The sequence below is a fragment of the Dermacentor andersoni genome, chromosome 1 (assembly GCF_023375885.2).
Source record: "Dermacentor andersoni chromosome 1, qqDerAnde1_hic_scaffold, whole genome shotgun sequence".
In the NCBI taxonomy this organism is placed as follows: domain Eukaryota; kingdom Metazoa; phylum Arthropoda; class Arachnida; order Ixodida; family Ixodidae; genus Dermacentor; species Dermacentor andersoni.
In genome coordinates this window covers 117,870,925-117,891,299 of record NC_092814.1, presented here as the reverse complement: position 1 = coordinate 117,891,299, position 20,375 = coordinate 117,870,925, and the positions used below count along the sequence as shown (strand labels likewise).

The following is a 20,375-nucleotide window of genomic DNA, read 5'->3' as shown; positions in this document are numbered from 1 at the left end:
GAACTAATTATGATATTTTTAGTATATTACGCATGGAAGCTATTTGGAGCTTTATGAATGTGTTTTGCGAACAAAGAATTTATCCCATTGCCCCGGAATAACTGTGAACTCAACAGATATCAAATCTAGTGGAAATTGAGTGTGTGGGAAGGGGGGGGGGGGGGGGGGGGCATTATAAAGCACTAAAGCATTGATTACCCCCCTCAGCAGTTGTGGTGGTGGTTTTCAACAGGTTCGCTGGATGTCCACTGTTGCAGGGCCGAGATGGCGAGTCCACTTTTTTTTAATGTGTGAATATTGCAATAATTTATGTTGATTGTACGTTGTCGCCTATAACCTCGACAGTACTATTACCTAAACTAGCGATACATTTATCTTGTAGACTTAAACAGCAAGTACAATTCTTTGTTGAATTATTTAAATTCTTTGTAGCAAATGTGCCTTTTTATGAATGCTGTACTGCTACTACTGGGTGCGATCCGAGACCACTGTGGGTGCACTCATTGCCTTTTGCCGTTGTATCATCTTGAGGTGTTATATAGTTGCAAGAGATAAATGCAAATTCAGCTCATTTTTCGGGCCCCCATGGTTCACCATGTGTGATTGATAAATAGGTCCCTGTCGGTTAAATATACTTATAACAGAAGCATTTCCAGGCTATTTCACTTATTGTAATAGTAATTGGCAATATATGTACACACACACACACACATACACACAGAGAGAGAGAGAGAGAGAGAACCAAAGGTCAGACCGTCTGCGGTCTGACGTCCAGCCATCTACTGCACAACTCGTTTTACTCAAAACGTTTACACATATTATTCAAACTTTGAAGTCTGGTCCAATCAGAACATTTTGATATGTATGTGACACATTTTAATTACAATTATTTTGTTTACTGCTCTTTCTTTTGATATTATCTCAGTGTATACAATTATGCACACAGTTCCTGAAGGGTAAAAGTAAAACAAAATAGATAAATAGATAAATTACAACTGCAGTGGCACACATGGCACTTTGTTTTACCACCACATATTACAGAAAAGCATTTTCAGCTCTAATCTAACAAAAAACATGAGCACCAAATTAGCTTCATGTGTACTATACAACTTCAGACCAATCCAATGTGTTTATGTGCCAGAAACTGATTTTGCTCGAAGGCAAACAGATGCACCCTTTTGCACTAACTTGTATTCTGCATTCTGTATAACAATTTTACTTAATTCGGGGTAGACGTATGTTGAGTGGTCATGCATCTATACTGCTTTAATTTGCGTGCCTAAAGTGGCAAGAACAGAAACATTTCAAAGCATAGTTTGAAAGCTAGTAAGGCTCCTTATGACTCAAAATGTTGAGGACTGCTGGCTGATGCCACTGAAAATGAAGCTTTTCAGTTTACACAACACTGCAAGCTCTCACAACTCCTGCTACTTCTGTTTGTGATGAATTCATTCAGCGGAATTTCTCTAACACCTGAAAAATGCACTGGCAGGCATTTCTCTGTGCTCTCACCTGCTTGTCAAGAAAAGCCGAGAGCTGTTCTCCCCGTAAGGAATCTGTTCCAGCTGATGCCACAAAGGTGTGCAAGTTTTGCAATGCCACCTTTGTCGGGTCGCCTCCTGGAAAATACTGATGCCACAGTCACAGAAGTTATGTTCTTGTTCACTTCTCTTCAAGGGTTAAGGCAAGCAAGTTATTAAATAAGCACTGAAATTATATATTCAAAACCTTTTTTATGTTAAATGAAGGTTCAAGCCCTCAGAAAAAACACTGGCATGCATAAGAGCATCCTAGATAACTTAATATAATATTACTTGATGCTATGAACCAGCTACAGTTTTGGTAGTCAGAAGATTGGTGCATTATGACATCCTGATACCACAACCCCACCATTCAGTTTTTTTATTGCGATAGCGATTGCATGGAAACTCCAGGAACATTTCTGTCGTCGCCATGACGTTCCATTTGAAGTCCAAGGGCGACAATATCATCAATGCACGCCGTATGCTGTATGTGCGAGAGTGAGCCGATGGTGGTGGTTCGATCTCGTTCACGCAAGGGAGGAAAGTGGGGAGGAAGTGCGTCGTCTTCTGTCGCACACAAGGCACAAAGGGGGTGGGGGGGGGGGGGGGGGGGGCATTTTACTCCAGCGGCTGCTGCGGATGGCACGGCCACGCAAGGACACGCAGGTCCTATTTTGAAAGCGATCTGTGACGGGGACACAGTACTGATAACTTCATGTGCACTGCATTTTGAAGCGAGAGACAGCACGAAGGTCGATTCACTCACTGCTGCTGCCGCGCTTCCTCACTCCAGCGTTTTGACAGTGAGTATCTGCGGTCATCGAATGAGATGTGTTCATGTTTGCTTGTGTGTGCATGATGCCATGCTTATTAATTTAGTTAGTAAGCGAATGCTTACAAGTTTATACTGCCAATAAAACTACTATCCTTACTTCATATAGCTGTAACTAATTTGTAGGAGTGTGCAAATATTAAAAAATTTCTAATACTACTGAATATTACATTTATAATGTTAGTGTTTGATTCAAAAACTAGGTATCCAAAATTGTTGAATATTCGATTGAATACAAACATTCGAAGCAAATCGAATATATCGCTGGCTGTGCAGGAGCAAACATGGTTCTTAGCGTTTATTTCTACATAATCTAAGAAAATGTGTGATTTCTTTTTCTGAATTTTGCGATAATCTCATGCTGCTGGCAAAATTTCACCAGTAAACGAAGCTTAGCCACTGGATGTTCAAGTTGTGCAGGTTGCACCACAGAGTCCTGAGCTTGTTGACTGACAGCAAATGCGATGAGTGAAGGCTGGTACATGGTCAAATGGTTCTGAGTTTACGGGAAATTGATGGGGTATAATAAGGCACAGGTTGGCAAGAACAGACAACTAGCGGAAATTACTCAATTTTCCTGAGCTAACATAAGCCAAATACACAATTATTTAGTATAATGGCTTACTAGGTAAATTTTTTACCAGTGACAATATAATTGCAATGTTCCAGCATGTTAAATTAAAGCAACTTGCTAATAAATACACTTGCATATCATTATTCAATATTCAGTTCGGTATTTGATGCTAAGTATTCGTATTCAGTTAATATTCTAAAATCTTGATATTCACACACCTCTACTAATTTGCTATCACAATTGATGCTTTGACTTTCGAGCGAAACTGCGACTTTATTCATCTGTTTAATATTGCGTGGGGTATAGTGTTGTTGGAAGTTCTGCACGCTTTTATTGGGCGATGACCCAAACGCACTGCCATTCCCTGCTGTAGGCAGCATGGTTAGCTCTGGTGGCATCATCTGTTGTCGCCCACCAAGTCAATTTCGTTTTGGATTTCGTTTTGGTTTCTGCCTGCCATTTTAGAAAGCATACTATGCAATAGGAAAGTGACGATGTGCATCTCGGGTTGGAGCCCCACCAGCTCGATGCTCCAATTCGGCATCTCCTGCTGCAATGGTTCGCTGTGCCGAGTGGGCACGTCAAAACTTCCTGCCAAAATCTCCCCTCTCAAAGGAGCTGTGGACCCAGGACAAACTTGAGGAGGCAAACATAAGCTTGCTGAAGCTGCAAAAATGACAATGTGCGTTTTGGACTGCTCGGGCCCCACCGACTTGGTGCAGATCACAGTCTTGTGCTTCAACGATTCAAGCAATACTTCGCTGAATAGATGTCAACTACAGTTGAGTCTGCCAAATTCTTTTGCAATTTCGGATCGTACATTTTCCCAGTTAAGACGTTTTTCTTTTTCTCAGCACATATGAACGAGGTTCTACTGTAATTCTCTAATCATTATGTGCATTTTCAGTTTTTGTTTACACAGTTGTTAAGTCTTAAAAGTTATTTCTAGGTTAATTCACAACCTACATTTCGGGTTATGCATTTAAAATATATGAAAAAAAGAAATAAACAGCTGCCCTACATATGCATCTGGTCTATTCAAATAAGTAGCCCTTCCATATCTGAGATGAGCTGAGTCAAGTCTTCACAATCCTAAGTGAAAATTACTTTCCGCAAGTAGAGCTCATCTATCACAATCCTGGCTGTTTTTCAATGCTCCAGGCAACTGGGGCGCACACTATCAGTTTCATGTGTCGATCACAGACAGCAGCTTTATACCATATTCCATGGCAATAAACTTTAAAAAAATGTGTTGTAGGATTAATTCTTCATACTTGCAGGTTTTAACAAATGTACATTTTAAGACAAGAATGAATCGTTGTGTGTCTTTCTTTCATCCTCGTCTTAAAGGGGCCACAACACCGCATTTTCAAGCCTGAATTAAGAATTGTATGTAGGCATCCAACAGCAAGCTGACATAATTTGAGTGCATTCGGTGCGATCGAAAATTTGTATTTAAATTTCTTATATTGCAGTTGAAACGTACAGCAGTTTGGCCACAGGTGGGTGACACAATGAAGTGCGTTCTGTGTGGTCGATGCATGCGGTATATGTGTGGTTTCGTTTTTGCATGTGCATTTCAGCGGTCAGCCAAACATAGTTCCTACAGGCATAATCTGGTTTCTGCTGCTTTTATCACACGAGTGAAAGAATTCAAGGCACAATGCAACGGTGATACCTTTCATGCCCCATTGGATGCCAGAGCGTGCAGAGCTAAATGTCTGGCACGATGCACATATTGTTTCAAAATGTTTTGGAGCAGACACAGCCGAGGCCCCATACTTGTTGGTATGCCAAAATGCCAAACCATGCCAAAATTCTGGTCGCTGCCAGTGATTCGAAATTCAAATTTCGCGTTGAAATGTGCACTTGGAGCCTAGTTTCTTTTGTGCATAAAATCATATCGGCCCCTTTACACTCAGTTGCAATGATTCACTCAGAATAGTAGTTGGACAACCATAACATGACCCCCTTAAAGTGTGTGCTTGTTAAAACCTACGTGCCAAAAGAATAGCAGAGATTAAAATTCTAATGGGACACAGTTGCTTCATTTCGCAGCCCGCCAACATGGCATTGCAGATGGGCACAATGCACATATCCAACAGGCAAAATTAAGAGCTATGGCTATAAATCATTGCACCTGTAGCAACAGCACACAATTTTGCTTTTAGAGTCAAGAAGACAGTGAGAGAGGGGCAAGCAATGTATTAAAAGCTTTTTGCTTACTGGTAAAAGATTGCCTGTGTATCACTAATTATTCCGACACTATTCTAATGTGCTGTTCCATTTCCAGCTTCACATGCACTCATAGCAGTGGCTTATTTGAGACCTCAAAATGTACACTTGGGGCTACTCCATGCTGAAGAACCAGATACAGAGCAATCACATATCACACTTCTATGTATTTATGTGTAAGAGATGTTCTGATCAGTTATTTCCTGTTAGTGTTTCAGTATATGCAGATGGTACATATAGGCAAGATGTACTACAAGAGTAATACTTGTTGGGGGGCTAGTTGGTGCATGTTTCCAGAAGAGGGTTATAGCGCCGAAAAAACACAACACACAGCAAGCCACACAGCAAGCGAGACGGGACAGGCGCCTGTCCCGTCTCGCTTGCTGTGTGTTGTGTTTTTTCGGCGCTATAACCCTCTTCTGGAAAATGTACTACAAGAGGCATTAGCTGTAATATTTATTGCAAATACAAGCTGCATTCTCAATGCTGCCAGATTTCAAAATCCAAATTAGGGAAAAGACTGACATTTTTTGTGACAAGTGTAGAAGAAAAAAGAAGGAGACGATTATATACAAATGTTTCAGTGCCAAAACAAGCTAAAACATTTATGCGGATCAGGATTCTGCCCGGAAAATTTCGAAGGGTGGACATTTTGCGACCAGGGAGAAGTACACATGCGACTAAGCCTCTCGCTCTATATTTTTTCCAATACGACCATTCCGCCAATTTGAATTGAAGTGTAAGTTAAACAATTTAGCATTTTGGATGCATTAATGAAACTAATATGAGCCAGCGACGCATCCTACCGCAATCGCCAAACTTTGTCAGGACAAAAAAACGCACAGCTCACCGCTGTCAAAATAGTGCAAAACACGTGCCGGCGATTTAAATCTACGTCATTCAATAGCTGCACTTCCTGTGACCACGTGGCAGCAGCAACGCTTTTTTCATGTTTCGTTCAATCCTTTCACTTTATTTCTGCACAGCGAAATATGGCACTATGGCTACTTGAAGGTTAGATCTCCCCTCTTTACGATGGTTCCAAAATGACGGCGTTGTGTGAACGGAAAGTTGCGTGCTCCACGGTGCAATGGCACCTCCTGACACCCAATCTTTTACCCAATTTTTGCCAACAGCGCACTAAAAAAGTGCAATTTTGTCAACGTTTAGGTCACTTTTCTTTCTCATATTTCGCCAAGTGATAAAGGAACACCCGAAGATTGCGAAAAAAGAATTGTAATCAACCGGAGCACTGAGTAGTAAACCCAGTGCAGTGAGCAGTAAACCGGAGCAGTGGGCGGCATTTCCACTGCTGCCAACCATGGGGAGAACCCTGATGTGGATCTATAAACCATAGTTTTCTTTTTTTTCTGAACTGCACTCTCTTTTCCTCCCTAGCATGATGAATAGCGAGGGGTGGAGGAAAACAATATGTTACCTTTCCTCTACATTGGCCCCTTTCTGACATGAGGTACCCAACAGACCATAAGCATTCTTAAAGCTAGGCAAAGCCATCCACAGCTGGTACGCACCTTAACCAAAACATCAACAAAGTGCACCAGAGCGGCAAGTTCAGTGCGATTGAGATGCTCATGGCCAGCCACCTCTTGGCGCAAAGAGTAGACCAGTGCATTATTTAGGTCAGCCAGGTACACCCTGCAGATAGCCACAACAGTTGCATGAACACAAGAAGCCGCTTCATGCATTTGCAAAGCATACAAAAGTAGTAGGTAATTGATTTTTCGGTGCCTATTTTCGGGTATCTCCCATTAACATTTTCAGCAGTCATGCAGTGAGTGGCAGTGTTAAGAAGGTGAATGAAGACAGCTCCTTTTGAGATAATGCACCACCATAATATTAAGCACAATAAACAAGAAAACCTCTACATACTTCTCTATTTAGAGCCTTGTGGACACTGTAACCAAAACTCGCAAGGTTGAGATGGTTTGGCCGAAGACTGTTAGGTAATTGAAATCGAGAAAGGTAAATGAAATGTCCCTTGTAAGTATCTAGAAGACACCTAAATACGATATAGAGTAGATAAATAGCAGCTAAAATTTTTAATGCGTTTAACCCAACTTTCAGACCTATGTAATGCTGTTCTGAGACTCCTAACAGTTCGTCTTCTGCCATGTGCAAGACACCATGTAAACAATGTTAAAAAGCACTAATAAAAAATTGTCACACCAGAACTGGTCCTTGTCCTAGACTGCTATCACATGTGAATAGCGAGCACAACATAATCATGGACTGTGCTCCTCTATCACCGTAGCGTTAAAACAGTCTTTGTGGGGGTATAGGGAGGAGTATGAGCAAAGAGCGGTAAGTAAGCATTACTCATGATGAAGAACAGAGATTACCACTAGCTGCTGATGTCTTGGAACAATGTCAAGGGAATATTACAGCACTAGAAAAGAAAGAAAGCATGTGTCTTCATTCAGAGTGATGTTGATAGTGGAAGATCTGCCGGTCACTGGCTATGTCCTCTTGCTTGATATTAACTGATCATCGTCCTATTTTTCAGGCTCTCACAACATATACTGCCTAGACTCGTGTAAGGGCTGCACCCTCAACTTGGCAGCCCAGGATTTGGAAAAAAAATTCCAATGGAGAAGCAATCATGCTCGGTGTTCTGATGCCACCCGTGTGCATTGGCGAATTTTTGCACGCTGCATACTTCTGCGTGCCGCTATTAGATGGCGAGAGCCAGGGAGTGCACAAGATCCGGGGCGTGCACAAGTCGCTGGCTACACCGGCATGATTTTGACCAAAAGGTGCGGTCCCGTGTAAGGGCCACACCTCATCAAAATTGTGAAATAAAAGTGTGGCACTTATACGAGTCTATGTGGTAAAATGGCTTTGCAAATCTAAACAGATGCTTTTACTTCCAAGGACTACACTGCAACCAGCCACAAACTAGCCCACATTTATAGACATGTTGCACAGGCATGTACTTAAATGCTAAGCTAGAATACCACAGTAAAGAAGACAAAAAACTACCCGCCCACCCCATTAATGTAACGTAAGAAAACACAATGAATCAATTATTGGCCGCTAGATGTTGTGCTGTAGCAAATGTGTGAAAAGGTTATTAGTGCTGGTAAACTTTAAAACTGGAGATGCTTTCACACTGCTGAAAGTTTCACCTGGAGGCAAGTGTCATGAAGCATTTACACTACGACAGAAAAAATACCACTGGTGCAAACACACATTCAGGTCAAGGCGTGATTCATCGCAATCATCAAGCGACACGAAAGCAGTCCGGTCAATGGCAAAGCAGAGCGAGCACAAACAACAAACAGTCTTTGTCCATGTCATTTGCTTGCGTCCATGTCTATCACTACACTGGCAAAAGAAAGGAAGGATTGCAGCTGTTTGGCTGATAACTCCACTGCACAGCTTTCATATTTTTACTTCATCGAAAAAAATAATCTCCACACAAGCATAAGTCTCACTCACTACTTCAATCTGCAACAAATGCAGCACTCTGGTATAGCACTAGCCACCAGAAGCAGCACTAGACCGCTGAAACCCTTCTCACAGCTTTAGCAAAGCAGCAAGTTCCCGAGTGCTTGAAGCAGCTAAAGTATTGCTAATGTTTCTTAATGTAATTAGATTTATAGCTAGATTTTGCAAAAGCAGCCGATGTAGCTACAGTAAAACCTCGTTAATTCGAACTCGGTTAATTCGAAATCCCAAATAATTTGAAGGTGTTCTGTGGTCCCGTATTTGCAATGTAAATTTGACCAGATAATTCAAACCGGCAGCCTAGGCCAACCCGGTTAATTCGAAGATTTGGGGTGCTATGCGGATATTCCCGATCCCCATTTAACCGCAAACCAGCCGAAACGATGGCCATTCGGAGCCGTGAGGCAACGCCACGTAGCAATTGCGATTATTTACAGACGAAGCGCCTGGCCTGTAGTACCGATAGCACAAAAATCAGTACACAGTACGCCTCGCGCACTGCCAGAATGCAGGCCTGCAGAGAAGACGTGCTTCACTGCAATGCAGCGGGCATACCGGTTTTTGTCACGTGCTCTCGCCCCCGACTCCGCACATTCCTCGCAGTTGCAGCGATCGCAGCATCAGTATGTGTTCTGTGCCACTGCCACTGGCTGCCATTCGCCCATTCTGTCTCCGCACCTATGGCGACATGTGTGCGTGCAACGCCGGTCTGCGCCGTTTGTGTGCGGTGGTTAGGGGTGTTGCAACTAGTGTTTTTTTTTTTTTTTAACTGTGCAGAAGTGTCAGTGAGCGAAGATGCCAAAGTATAAGACTTTAACGCTGCAGCAGAAGTTCTGCTTGATCTAAGAAGCGGGTAAGAACATGTGTTCCAAGACCGAGTTGGCTGAAAAGCCCTGCATGCCCCTCTCGATGTTGTCCACAATATTGAAGAAGAAGTCGAAGGTACTGGAGGCCTACAGCAACACACATTCTTCGAAGCGGTCGCGAGTATGAGCTCCCACGTACCAAGATGTGAAATCAGCTTTACTTTGCTGGCTACAGAAAGCAAACGCAGCCCACCTTCCCATCAATGGAACGATACTGAGGGAGAAGGTCAACAACTTGGCTCTACAACTTGGGCACGAAGAGTTCAAGTGTAGCAATGGAGGGTTCAGCTATTTTAAAGAGCCGAATAATTTGACCTTCATAGCCATCTGTGGCAAGAGCGGCAGCGCAAACGAGAGCGTTGTCGATGATTGGAAGAAACACACATTGGCTCCGTTGCTTAGTGTGTACGGTGCAGACGACGTGTGCAACCTTGACGAGGCAGCCCTTTTTCGCAAGATGCTGCCCACAAAAACGTTCGCAGCGAAGGACACCGGGGTCAAGGGTCGAAAGCAGGGCAAGGAAAGAATTGCCGTTCTGTTTGGCACGAACATGCGCGGTAAACACAAGCTGCCGCTACTCGTAGTTGGAAAGAGTGGGAAGCCTAGCTGCTTTAAAAATGCGCGGCTGCCGCCAAGGGATGAGCTTATCTACTGGCACAAGAAAGCATGGGTCGCATGCACAATATTTCAAGATTACGTTCGGCAGCTAGACCACAAGTTCGCGGCCACAAGTAGGAATCTACTCTTCGTTGTTGATAATTGCCCAGCGCATGGTGATATCTCGCACCTGAAAGCTATCAGGATGGTATTTCTTCCTCCAAACATCACGTCGATCGTGCAGCCAATGGACCAAGGCGTCATTTACCACACGAGGAAGACTAACCACCACCACCTGCTCAAGCACATACTCCTTTGCTACGACAATGGCAAGGTGCACTTCATCAACCTCCTCGGGGCCATATGTATTACTGTGTATGCATGGAAGCAAGTGGAACCCACTTTGATCACGCGGTGTTTTGAACAAGCTGGCTTCTCGAAGGAAAGCACCGTTGATGCTGATGCTGACTATTCACCTGCACTTGATGATGAAGGAGCCGATTATTGCGACCACATCAATGCACTCTACGCAGAGGATAGTGAATCCTTGGCTTCGCCGAGTATCTCAACTTTGAAAATGATCAACAAATGTGCTACTCAGACTTGGAGAGTAAAGCTACCGCTGATGCGACCATGTGTGATGACAGCAACGACGACGACGCTAACGAGCCCTCCCAAGCACCCGCTCTCAGGGAAGTTATCGGATCGCTGAACGTTATCTGCAGTTTTGTTGAGTGCCACGGTGGAAATTCTCAAATGCTGCACGTAGTTGGCCAACTAGAAGATGTGACCCTTGGAGCCTCGAACACAGGAGGCGGCAAACCAGCATCTCTGATTACTTTAAGTAATCCAAAGATCGCTGAATAAAGGTAGCGCATTCCTGCAGCGAAATTTTTTGCCTGGGTTGCATTTTTTTGTGTGTTTGGTTAATTCGAAAACCCGCTTAATTCGAAGATTTTTTGCGGTCCCGATGACTTCGAATTAACGAGGTTTTACTGTACTTACACATTTGAACCACACTCAATAATATATTTCTGTGAGTGTGTATCACATTTCTGTAAGGGCCGAGTCAAGAAAAGCCCAATCTTAGCAGAGTGCTACAAAAGGGCCCATTTCCTGAAAAAGCAAGTTTTGCTGTAGAAAAATTCCAGTCCAGAAAAAAAATTTCCCAATGTTTTACATGACTGACATGTCAAATAAAGTGCTACTGACAGACAAAGGAGATGTCTTTCAAGGACTCCAACCTTTCCAATGGTACACAGTTGTGTTTCGACAAAGAAAGCACGCTGGTACTGCTGTGTCAACTCACTTGCTCATATCCACTACTTTGCTCTCCTCTGGTGATGCTGTACTAGCAGTTGTTGCGGTACTCGAGCTTATTGCTCGCATGTAAGGTTCCAAAACTCGCAGCACATTCTCTCGTGAGCCATCTTCTTCTTTCACCCTGCATACAAATTGAGCCGTTGAGCCAACAAAAGCCAGGTAAAGAAAAAATACAGCATCATTCATTCAATACCGTAGTACAACTGTAATGCACCCTAACAAGGAATACGTCATTACAGTGCTCACTGTTCATCTCTTTTATTTAGAACACACTCGTGTATATTATGTGTGCCACTTCTCTTTCTTTTTAAAGGCCCCTCATTCTGCCCTATTGAAAGCTTGATTATATATCAAGCAATTGTAAGGAACCACCTAGGAAGTGCTCTTCCACAAGAATATATTCTTTTATCTACAGGCTGACAAGTGAAGTACAAGAATATGAAACGCTATGAGACAATGATGCAAGAAGGCAAGCAATCCAAACCCGATGAAAATTCTCTCCCGCTGCCTCTGACTAGTGTTTGAGGGCAAGATTCCTCCATTTCTACTCCACTTCCTATTATAGCTGAGGACCTACACAATAAACTAGTATATCACACACCCAACTTCCTATTTCTTTCCATTTTCTTTGCTATGTGGTGCACAGGCAGCGGCCAAAGCCCCTCCTTAAATGTTCACACTCAAAGCAGTTATGGTACAAGGATGAAGGGCATTTAATGGTGGCAAGTATTACGTTGGAAATTCAAGAAGCAGCAGCAAAATAGACACGCAAGTAATGGTATGGTGTGCACATGTGCTTTTTGACAAGTACAAATACCTCAGCGCACAGCAATTGGCAAATACTCTTCCCTGTCTCCATTGCCGAAGCAATGTGCACACATGCACTTCTGAACAGTATAATGGTAGGAGGTTGAATAAGTAACGTTATCCTTCGGTAGGCGAGATGGTAAAGACAACAGCCACACTGTTTCAAATTTCTGTTGCTTTCAAGAGACACTGAGGTGCAGTATTTTGCAGGGACGATTATAGCCACAAGATCTGGTGTCCCAAGCTTCTTTCCTTGCAATGTCCAAATCTGCCAAGGCGCCCTTTAAGAATGAAACATCACACTGTAACATTATCAGTTGTGCGTTTACAATAAAGTAAAATGAGTATCACAAAAATTTAGACACCTGAGTAGCCTAGTTGAGGTGCCATTACGATGTAGGACATACAGGTCCGCCCAGCGAACACCAGAAACATTTGTCTCATTGGGGAGCAAGGACGACAGCCAGGTTCTGTCTGAGGAGACCACCAGACGTTGCACATGAATGGACTTCCTTGACGAGAGATCCAAGGTTACCTGTGCAGTAATGCCCAATATGCTTATAATATGTCCTTGTGTGAAATCAGTCACTTCAATGCTCTCACAATGTTTTTCATCCTTCTTGTACCTATTTATACAGGCTCACAACACCAGCACTTTCAAATACAGATAAAACAAAGAGTTAGCCTCTACAAAAAAAAAAAAAATAACTACAGTAAAGCCTCATTAATTCAGATTTCATGGGACCGACAAAAATGTCCGTATTAACTGAATATTGAATTATTAAGGGTATCAAGTAAACAACAACCAAATGCTTACTATGCCAATACATATTAAAGCAAAACTTTCCTTGCCACTTTGACTTTCCCACTGCTGCTGCTGCTGGTTGGCACATCGTGTCGGGGGGTGGTTCAGAGCATGTGTATACATGAAAGGAGCATGGCAGAGAAGAAAGGCGACGCGAGAAACTCGTTTGGACCTTTGTGCTGCGTCGAATGTGCACAATGCCCTCTGGAGCTCCCTGGGTGTCGCCACATTAGCCTCTTGACAGCTGTACTTATTCGTGACCCCACGCAGAAGCACTGCAGAAACTGCAGCACTTATTTTTCTACTAATGTGCAAGTCCAGAGGGAAGCTAGATAGTATAGCAGAGATGAGGGGGGAGAGGAAGCAGAGAATGGGTAGAACCGACACAGTCGCAAAACGAGTGAATAACAGCCTTGCCACTCCTCGCTCACAGTTCCCATACAATGTTGGGTGGGGGAGTGACGTGAGAAGGCAAGGAAACGCTACTTCAATAGACACGACAGCAGTTGCGCGCAAACAGGATAAATTTAAGTTCAAGGTACAGTACGGTATGCTTCTGATATTTCTGAAAAATAAACACCATGCGAATTTGTCAAGCGGACAACTTACGCAGGGTGAGCAGAAGCAGAGCCACATTAAAGCGCACCGTAGGGTCTAGGCGACACTACGGAAGCGGTCACACATCAAATCAACACTTGTGTGCCCACCGCAGCAGCTTTGCGGCTATGGCATTGCTTGAAGTCGCGGGTTTGATCCCAACCATGGCAGCCACATTTCAACGGGGGCGAAATAAAAAACACTTGTGCACTTTGATTTAGAGACACATTAAAGAAAACCAGTGTCAAAATTATTCAGTAGTCCGCCACTATGGTGTGCCTCATAATGATATTGTGGTTTTGGCACGAACAGCCCATAATTCAATTTAAGTTCTATACTTTTGCCACAATGCCATATGCGATGTGACGCAATGAACATGCTCAACCCTCTCATAGGTTATGAAGTATAGTGCACAAAAACGCCTCAAGCGAACACTTCCCCCTATGTGTTATGTGTACTACGCAGACAAACAGCAGTGGTGCATGCAACGTAATGTTTAACATCAACATCCACTCACCACTCTTGTTTTAGACTAAACATTGAAGAAATTAAACATTTGCCATCAACATCACTGCTAATTATCGTCAATCAAAACAAACCGCACAGAAAGCTTCGCTTACATCAATTCCCACAGTGCATGGGATCTGCATAATCCTTTACTTAATGAATGAATCTGCAAATCCTGTTTCTCTTAAAACAGTGTGGAAGCTGCAATTCTCGTCATTTCGTGAATGATTAGCGCTCGCATCAGAGAAGCTCTCGCGACTTCATACGCAGCAGGGCCACGGTGCGAGTCTTCATCCGAGACGCTTTTCACCCGATTATTTTTTTGCCAGTGAGCTGTCGCCAACAGATCACCCATCCATCACGATGTAGTCGGCACTCTTCACCCTCGACAGCTTCGCTGTTTCAATAAGTCAAACTGAAACTACCGTTTGCGGCAATGGCAAACTACCGGCAAACTACACTGCGGACGAAACCGCGATTGCTATCGACGAGATCATGAATGGCGACTACACGGTTATTAAAGTATGTGGCCGACGCGGTAAACACAAAAATAAAGGATATAAAGGCACAAACAGGCACGAAGTGTTCCTGCTTTTTTATCGTTCATGTACAATTTCCGCTGATGACTATAGTGATGCGGACTCTGCTGCTTTGTTTCGGTTGGATGCTAGCGCTGCTTTTGTTTTTCGTGCCGCACATTTGTGGCGCTCCGTGCTCTCCAAGCTCAGAGAGTTGTCCGAATCAACAGGTGTGTGGCCAAATATGTCTTTATTAACAAGAGTTTAACTAATCCTAATTATCTGATTTTCCGAATTAACTAGAGCCAAATTAACAAGGTTTTACTTACAGAACACGTTGGCTTCCCATAAAACTAAATAATAGGCATGTGCGAATATTGTAAATTTCAAATACGAGTCGAATAGCCCCTGCTATTCAATACGCGTTCGATTCGAGAACTGACTATTCGAAGTTGTTGAATATATTTTTTTTCAAACATATAAGGGCTAAAAACTCATTATAGTCTCAAAGAAGAGAGAATGATGAAAGTGCAGACTTTTCTGAATGATTATGCTGCAGGATAGCTGTGGTTGTTACGTAGAGACACCAGTTCCTGAGTTAATGCACAGGGCAGATATCTTTTACTCAATAATTTCCAGTCATTCAATAAGAATAGCTTGCTTTTGGCAGCCTATAAATGAATTTGTTGGCCAATCTCACCAATGTTCACATTCCTTTGAAACAATGTGCAGTGTTGTAGTATTACACTTCTCTCCTTACACAAATGCAGCAATGTGCATGCATCTGGTAACATGCTCTTCCCTTGTTTCATTACTGTCATTGTCAAGGTGCACCAGATAATGCAAAACAGTTATTTCTCATTTACAAGCTTCTCAATTTATTTATTTATTTATTTACTTATTTATTTATTTATTTATTTTATCCTCAGGGCCTTTCAGCATTAAAGAGGGGAGTGGGTTACACTTTGACCACAAATTGATCAGAAGTCCAGCTGCTAACGGTATTACATGCATACGTAATTGTATACACACCTGATTTCTGTTTTTACAAAATAGACTCCATGCAAACTACAGTTTTCATGTTGCTTAACTCTTTTGTTACCGCTAGAAATGTGCTCATGTTTGGTGCTTTTATGTTTTGACCTTTTACATCAAGACATAGTAGTCACAATGTATACTGCAATACAAAAATTGCAGCCTGACCACTGGTGTTTTGCATGGATATAAAATAGTAATAATTTGATATTTTTAGTATAAGTACTGAGAGTTTTTAAAAAATTACCAATGATTACGATACTCCCTAATGCAAAATTCGAGTGCATCTGTATACGTGTTTTCATGTCGCGATATATTGGCAGGAGCAGACAACCTTTCTCGTGCGGCACGTTGCAAACGGAGCAAAATGCGGCACGACTGTCCATCTAACCTGGAGATCGCGAGAGCCAGTGCGTGGGTGACACGTGGGCATGATTCACAGCAGCCGCCACCGATAAATCTACCAAACAATGCGCGCTACTCTGGCGCCATATCGTAGCGATCGTCGCCGCACTACGCTTTTCTTCTCACGCTTTCACCATACCCTCCTCCGCTTTCTGCCTCATAGTTCCGCTGCACCCTCCTCTCTGCTTACCTCCTGGTGTCATCACCTGCTGTGATCTGCATTCGCTTTCATCTTTCGCTATGCTCGTTAGCTCGGTTATGCTGCCAACGCCGATGCTCACCACAGGAAGAGGCGCCTAAGAGCTGCGTTCTAAGAAAATCTGAGATATACAAAATATGCACCTGGTTCCTAGTTCCGAACTTTTGCAAGTCAGATCATGCAAAAAAAAAAAAACATCATTACGAAGATTTGTTGGCGTGAATACTAGCTAAAGTGAAGCCCATGCCATGTGGGAAAGCAGTAGCTTCCCAAATGTGAAGCTGGGTAAGCTCCTATTGTACAGAGAGCATTTGTTTTTACTCAATGCAGCAGGCACATGGTACATTTTTTACTGCACTCTTTAGGCTCACGAGCAATGGTTGTCAGATCGGGGAGCATGCAGAAGCTTCCTCATACATGATTATTGCGTTCGATCAGCTTTACTGCGGCAAGCAAGGTGGTCTAGGAGCATTCAAATGGTGCTGGAGCATCCACATGTATTGTCCAGTTCCTGTACAGTGCTGTACAGTAAAGTGGAGTGTTTCACATTATTGTACAGTAATCAATAAGGGCACTTGCACAGGCGGTGTTCAGAATGCAAGAGATTAGGCTGCTATCCAAGCTTCGGTCAAAGGTCAGTCTGAAATCGACTGCATGCTCTTGCATGAGTGAAAACTCCACACAACAGGAAGGATTGCCCGTAATAATTTGTAAATATGCTGTCAAAATGCTGATGGGTAAAAGCAACCCATGGTGGGAAAAACGAAGTTGCACTTGACATTAGTTGACCTTAATTATCAAACTAACACACACTCATGAGTATCTACCGTTGCTTGAGGCATCATTAAAACAGCCTAGATGTCAGATTGGAAAATTAGACATAACCCGAGAGAAGTTTCTGCGTCTTCACTCCTGCCATCATTTAAAATTTATGCTACCAAGTCAACCAAAGTGCAAATTTTGCATTGTTTTATTCAGGAAGAGCCAGGACCACTGGAGGCTAGCTTTGACAATACCTCGAATCTAAGTTTTATTTTTCCAGACTCCCGAATCAGCCAAAAATGGTAAAATCTGACAAAGTTCAGTTGTCATTTCAAATGGTGCATGGCATTGCTAGCAGAATTCCAAAGGAAATGTATAACAGTGCGTAGAAATTTTTTTATCAAATTGATCAATTTCTATAGGCCCGGTAACAAAAGAGTTAAGAAATAAGAAAATATTCTATATACGATTCGACATTCGGTGGTCGTTTTTCTCTAATACATTCTCATTCGGTTCAATTCAGAAATTTTACTATTCGAACACCTCTACAAAATAATCATGCTCACATCCCTGTATCACTATCAAAAACAATAGACTTGTAAGTATAATAAAAATTTGTTTTATTGCTAATAACAACACACTGATCCTGAGTATGGTAAAAAATATTTAGGATCTTGCAAGCAAATATTGTATAACTGCAGCAATTTAGGCCCACTGTTCCCTGGTAAAAATTCAAGCAGCATGACTAGAACGTGCACAAATCAGGCATGCACACACAAATAAACGTACCTTTGTTCCTATTCTAGCCATTCTGCACTCTTTTTTAGTATAATCAATGCCTTTTATGGATATTTGCCTTCCATTTCAGGTTGTATGCTGTGGCACGCTAATATGAAAACATACCACATAACCACCACAGGATGCTTTCATGCATAACTAGGCTAGACTTTGCACAGCAACCCAAACCAGTACACAATACAGGGTGTCACCGCGTCAAATACCATCGCTCTCTCAGGCTCTACCTCTTACAGATTCATTTTAAACATGCAGAAAACGCCAGGCCTGCAGGCCTCTTTGCTCTCTCAGTGGCATTTCTTCCTTCCATGGTGTGAAGTTGTAAACTGATCTTCCTGTTGTAGGTACAAGCACTAAAGTCCAGAACTTCAGATAGTGGGAGCACAGTCATCCTGCTTCCTATTGGGGAGACAAGCTCGTGCATGTATCCCTAGCTAAACAATCTAATATCAAAGCCTGTTGAGTGCTAAAAATAATGCACATAAGCAATAAAAATTTACTGCTAGCACCACAGGCAGTTAAATTTTCCCTACACAGTACCAGGAGATTGGAGGATTCAACATGCTGTCCCTGTTCCATGCTGCAGTAGGGATTGAGCTACAGATCCTTATAAGAGACATCTGCTCACTCATGTGAGCTGTATCTACTTGAGCACAACTACAGTAGTACACTTTGGCAGCATGTTTTTTTTTTTTTTTATCAGTCGACTTATCAAAAAGTACAACTGAATTCTCTGATCACATTTAAAAAATATATAACTTGAAATGAAATGGCTCACCTCTCTCCCAATGTATGAAGTGTTGCATTCCACAACAAGAATTTGGACGTCTACATTTTCAGGTACATACTCCCATAGCCCTTCTGTAGTTCTTTCTCTGAAATGCATGTAAAGTGCGGAGAAAAAGGATCACTTCAACATATCATGACCAGTAACAACATAAAAAAGTTTCAAGGTGAAAATTCCCTTGTTATGCTAGAAGAAAGAAAAAGAAACTTTACAATACAATTATGTGTTAAATTCTAAACGTCGCTGCTTTAAGTCTTCTTGCGTAAGAAGGAGCAGTGCCATTATGCAAGTATATGTAATACCTGGCCACAATATAGCTTGAACAGGAAAAAACTAATCAGAATTTCTCTAGCAAATAGTTACTCGAAAGTCTAGTACAGCAGTGCTGAGCAGCCAGCGGCTTAATGTGCTATAGTACCGCCACAACAAGCCTTCGCAATGAAATCAAGCCAGTGATGCACATAATGGTGAGTATTCAAACACATATATGCCTTCTAGTCTGTTCTTTCCCTTTCCAGCTTCATTCCGGCATTGTAATACTGTTACTCTTAGCAGCTGAAGAGACACATGCTTATAGGCCATGCAACTTGGAAAGCTACAAGTCTGAAAAATGAGTGAACACCAGGAATATGTCCTCAATATGAATAGAGTAAAATTTGATCCTGTATCTACGACTCCGCAAGACACAACACAAGTGCACACTTAAAGGGGCAGCTAAGGAGCACTGGTATTTAGCAGCAAATTCTGCCTCTAATGCTTGTGCAGCCAAACCTAATTGGCATCATCATACACTGCAGTGGCAACAATGCTGGCTAATGATCGCGCACTATAGTCAGCGACAGGTCAAGAATGCATGAGAAGATCCTCCCACAAAAGTGTGCTGCCGCCTGCCTCCAATAATTCCACTCTTCCAGAGAATAGCTCCTTTACAGGCCACATAGGCAAGCAAAGGGGCAATGGCAGAAACGCACTAAGCACGTGAACAAACATGATCGGCAAGAGTGGGGAGGCAAGCGCAGGGACAAATGCACACATAGGACTATGAAATGGAGTTAGGAATGGGACAATTGACCTCGCCTAGTGTCCAGAGAATGTCCTGGTGTACAACTTCAGGGGTGCACCATAATGGGTGACACTAATCCTTTTTATAGACAGGTGTATTGTTTGTATCTCAGGAAGATAACCACCCCACTCCAGTGTTCATGACACAGCAGTGGCTGAGCGGGGCAGTGGGGGGGGTGAGAAAAGTAGGAAAAGAGAGAAATCAGACAAGGTGGTTTACTGGTGCATTTGTAAATAGTATTTCCTCTGTGAGGCATTTGCTGTTTCATTCTCGAGCTGTCACTGACTAAAGAACCCACATAAATTTTGGGGATTGCATTACCAAGACTCACAGTAATACTTGAAGAAATGTCAAGCACAAAGCATAATTATAAAGAAAAACAATCTTTTCTTAAACAACACCACAATGTGCTTTAGAACACACACACATGCTGTAAAAATTGAAGCAATGATATGACCACAATTGTAGACTGGCCATACCACTAAACCTTGCACCACTAAACACTACACATTCATTCATTCACAATTGTAGACAAGCTAGAGGATTATATGCCCAATATACTAGCATCTTCTCTTTTCTTCAAAGGCCATAGTACCATGTGCTCCTTGTAAATTTATCCATTTAAAATGAGAATACTTCAGGTGAAGCATACTGATTACTTTTAATGACTAAGAACA

At 42.5% G+C, this 20,375-nt stretch overlaps 1 protein-coding gene across 2 annotated transcripts in view; it reads right to left on the bottom strand.

The window, feature by feature from the left end:
• LOC126543883 (sulfhydryl oxidase 1-like) overlaps positions 1-20,375 on the bottom strand; it is a 102,636-nt gene that overhangs the window by 48,003 nt on the left and 34,258 nt on the right. For both annotated transcript variants that reach the window (XM_050191015.3, XM_055061940.2), the window contains exons 4-8: positions 18,627-18,723; positions 12,591-12,760; positions 11,405-11,539; positions 6,697-6,820; positions 1,513-1,629 (exon numbers count right to left, since the gene is read on the bottom strand). In XM_050191015.3, coding sequence (XP_050046972.1) covers positions 1,513-1,629; positions 6,697-6,820; positions 11,405-11,539; positions 12,591-12,760; positions 18,627-18,723 — 643 coding nt within the window. The remainder of the gene's footprint in view (positions 1-1,512; positions 1,630-6,696; positions 6,821-11,404; positions 11,540-12,590; positions 12,761-18,626; positions 18,724-20,375) is intronic.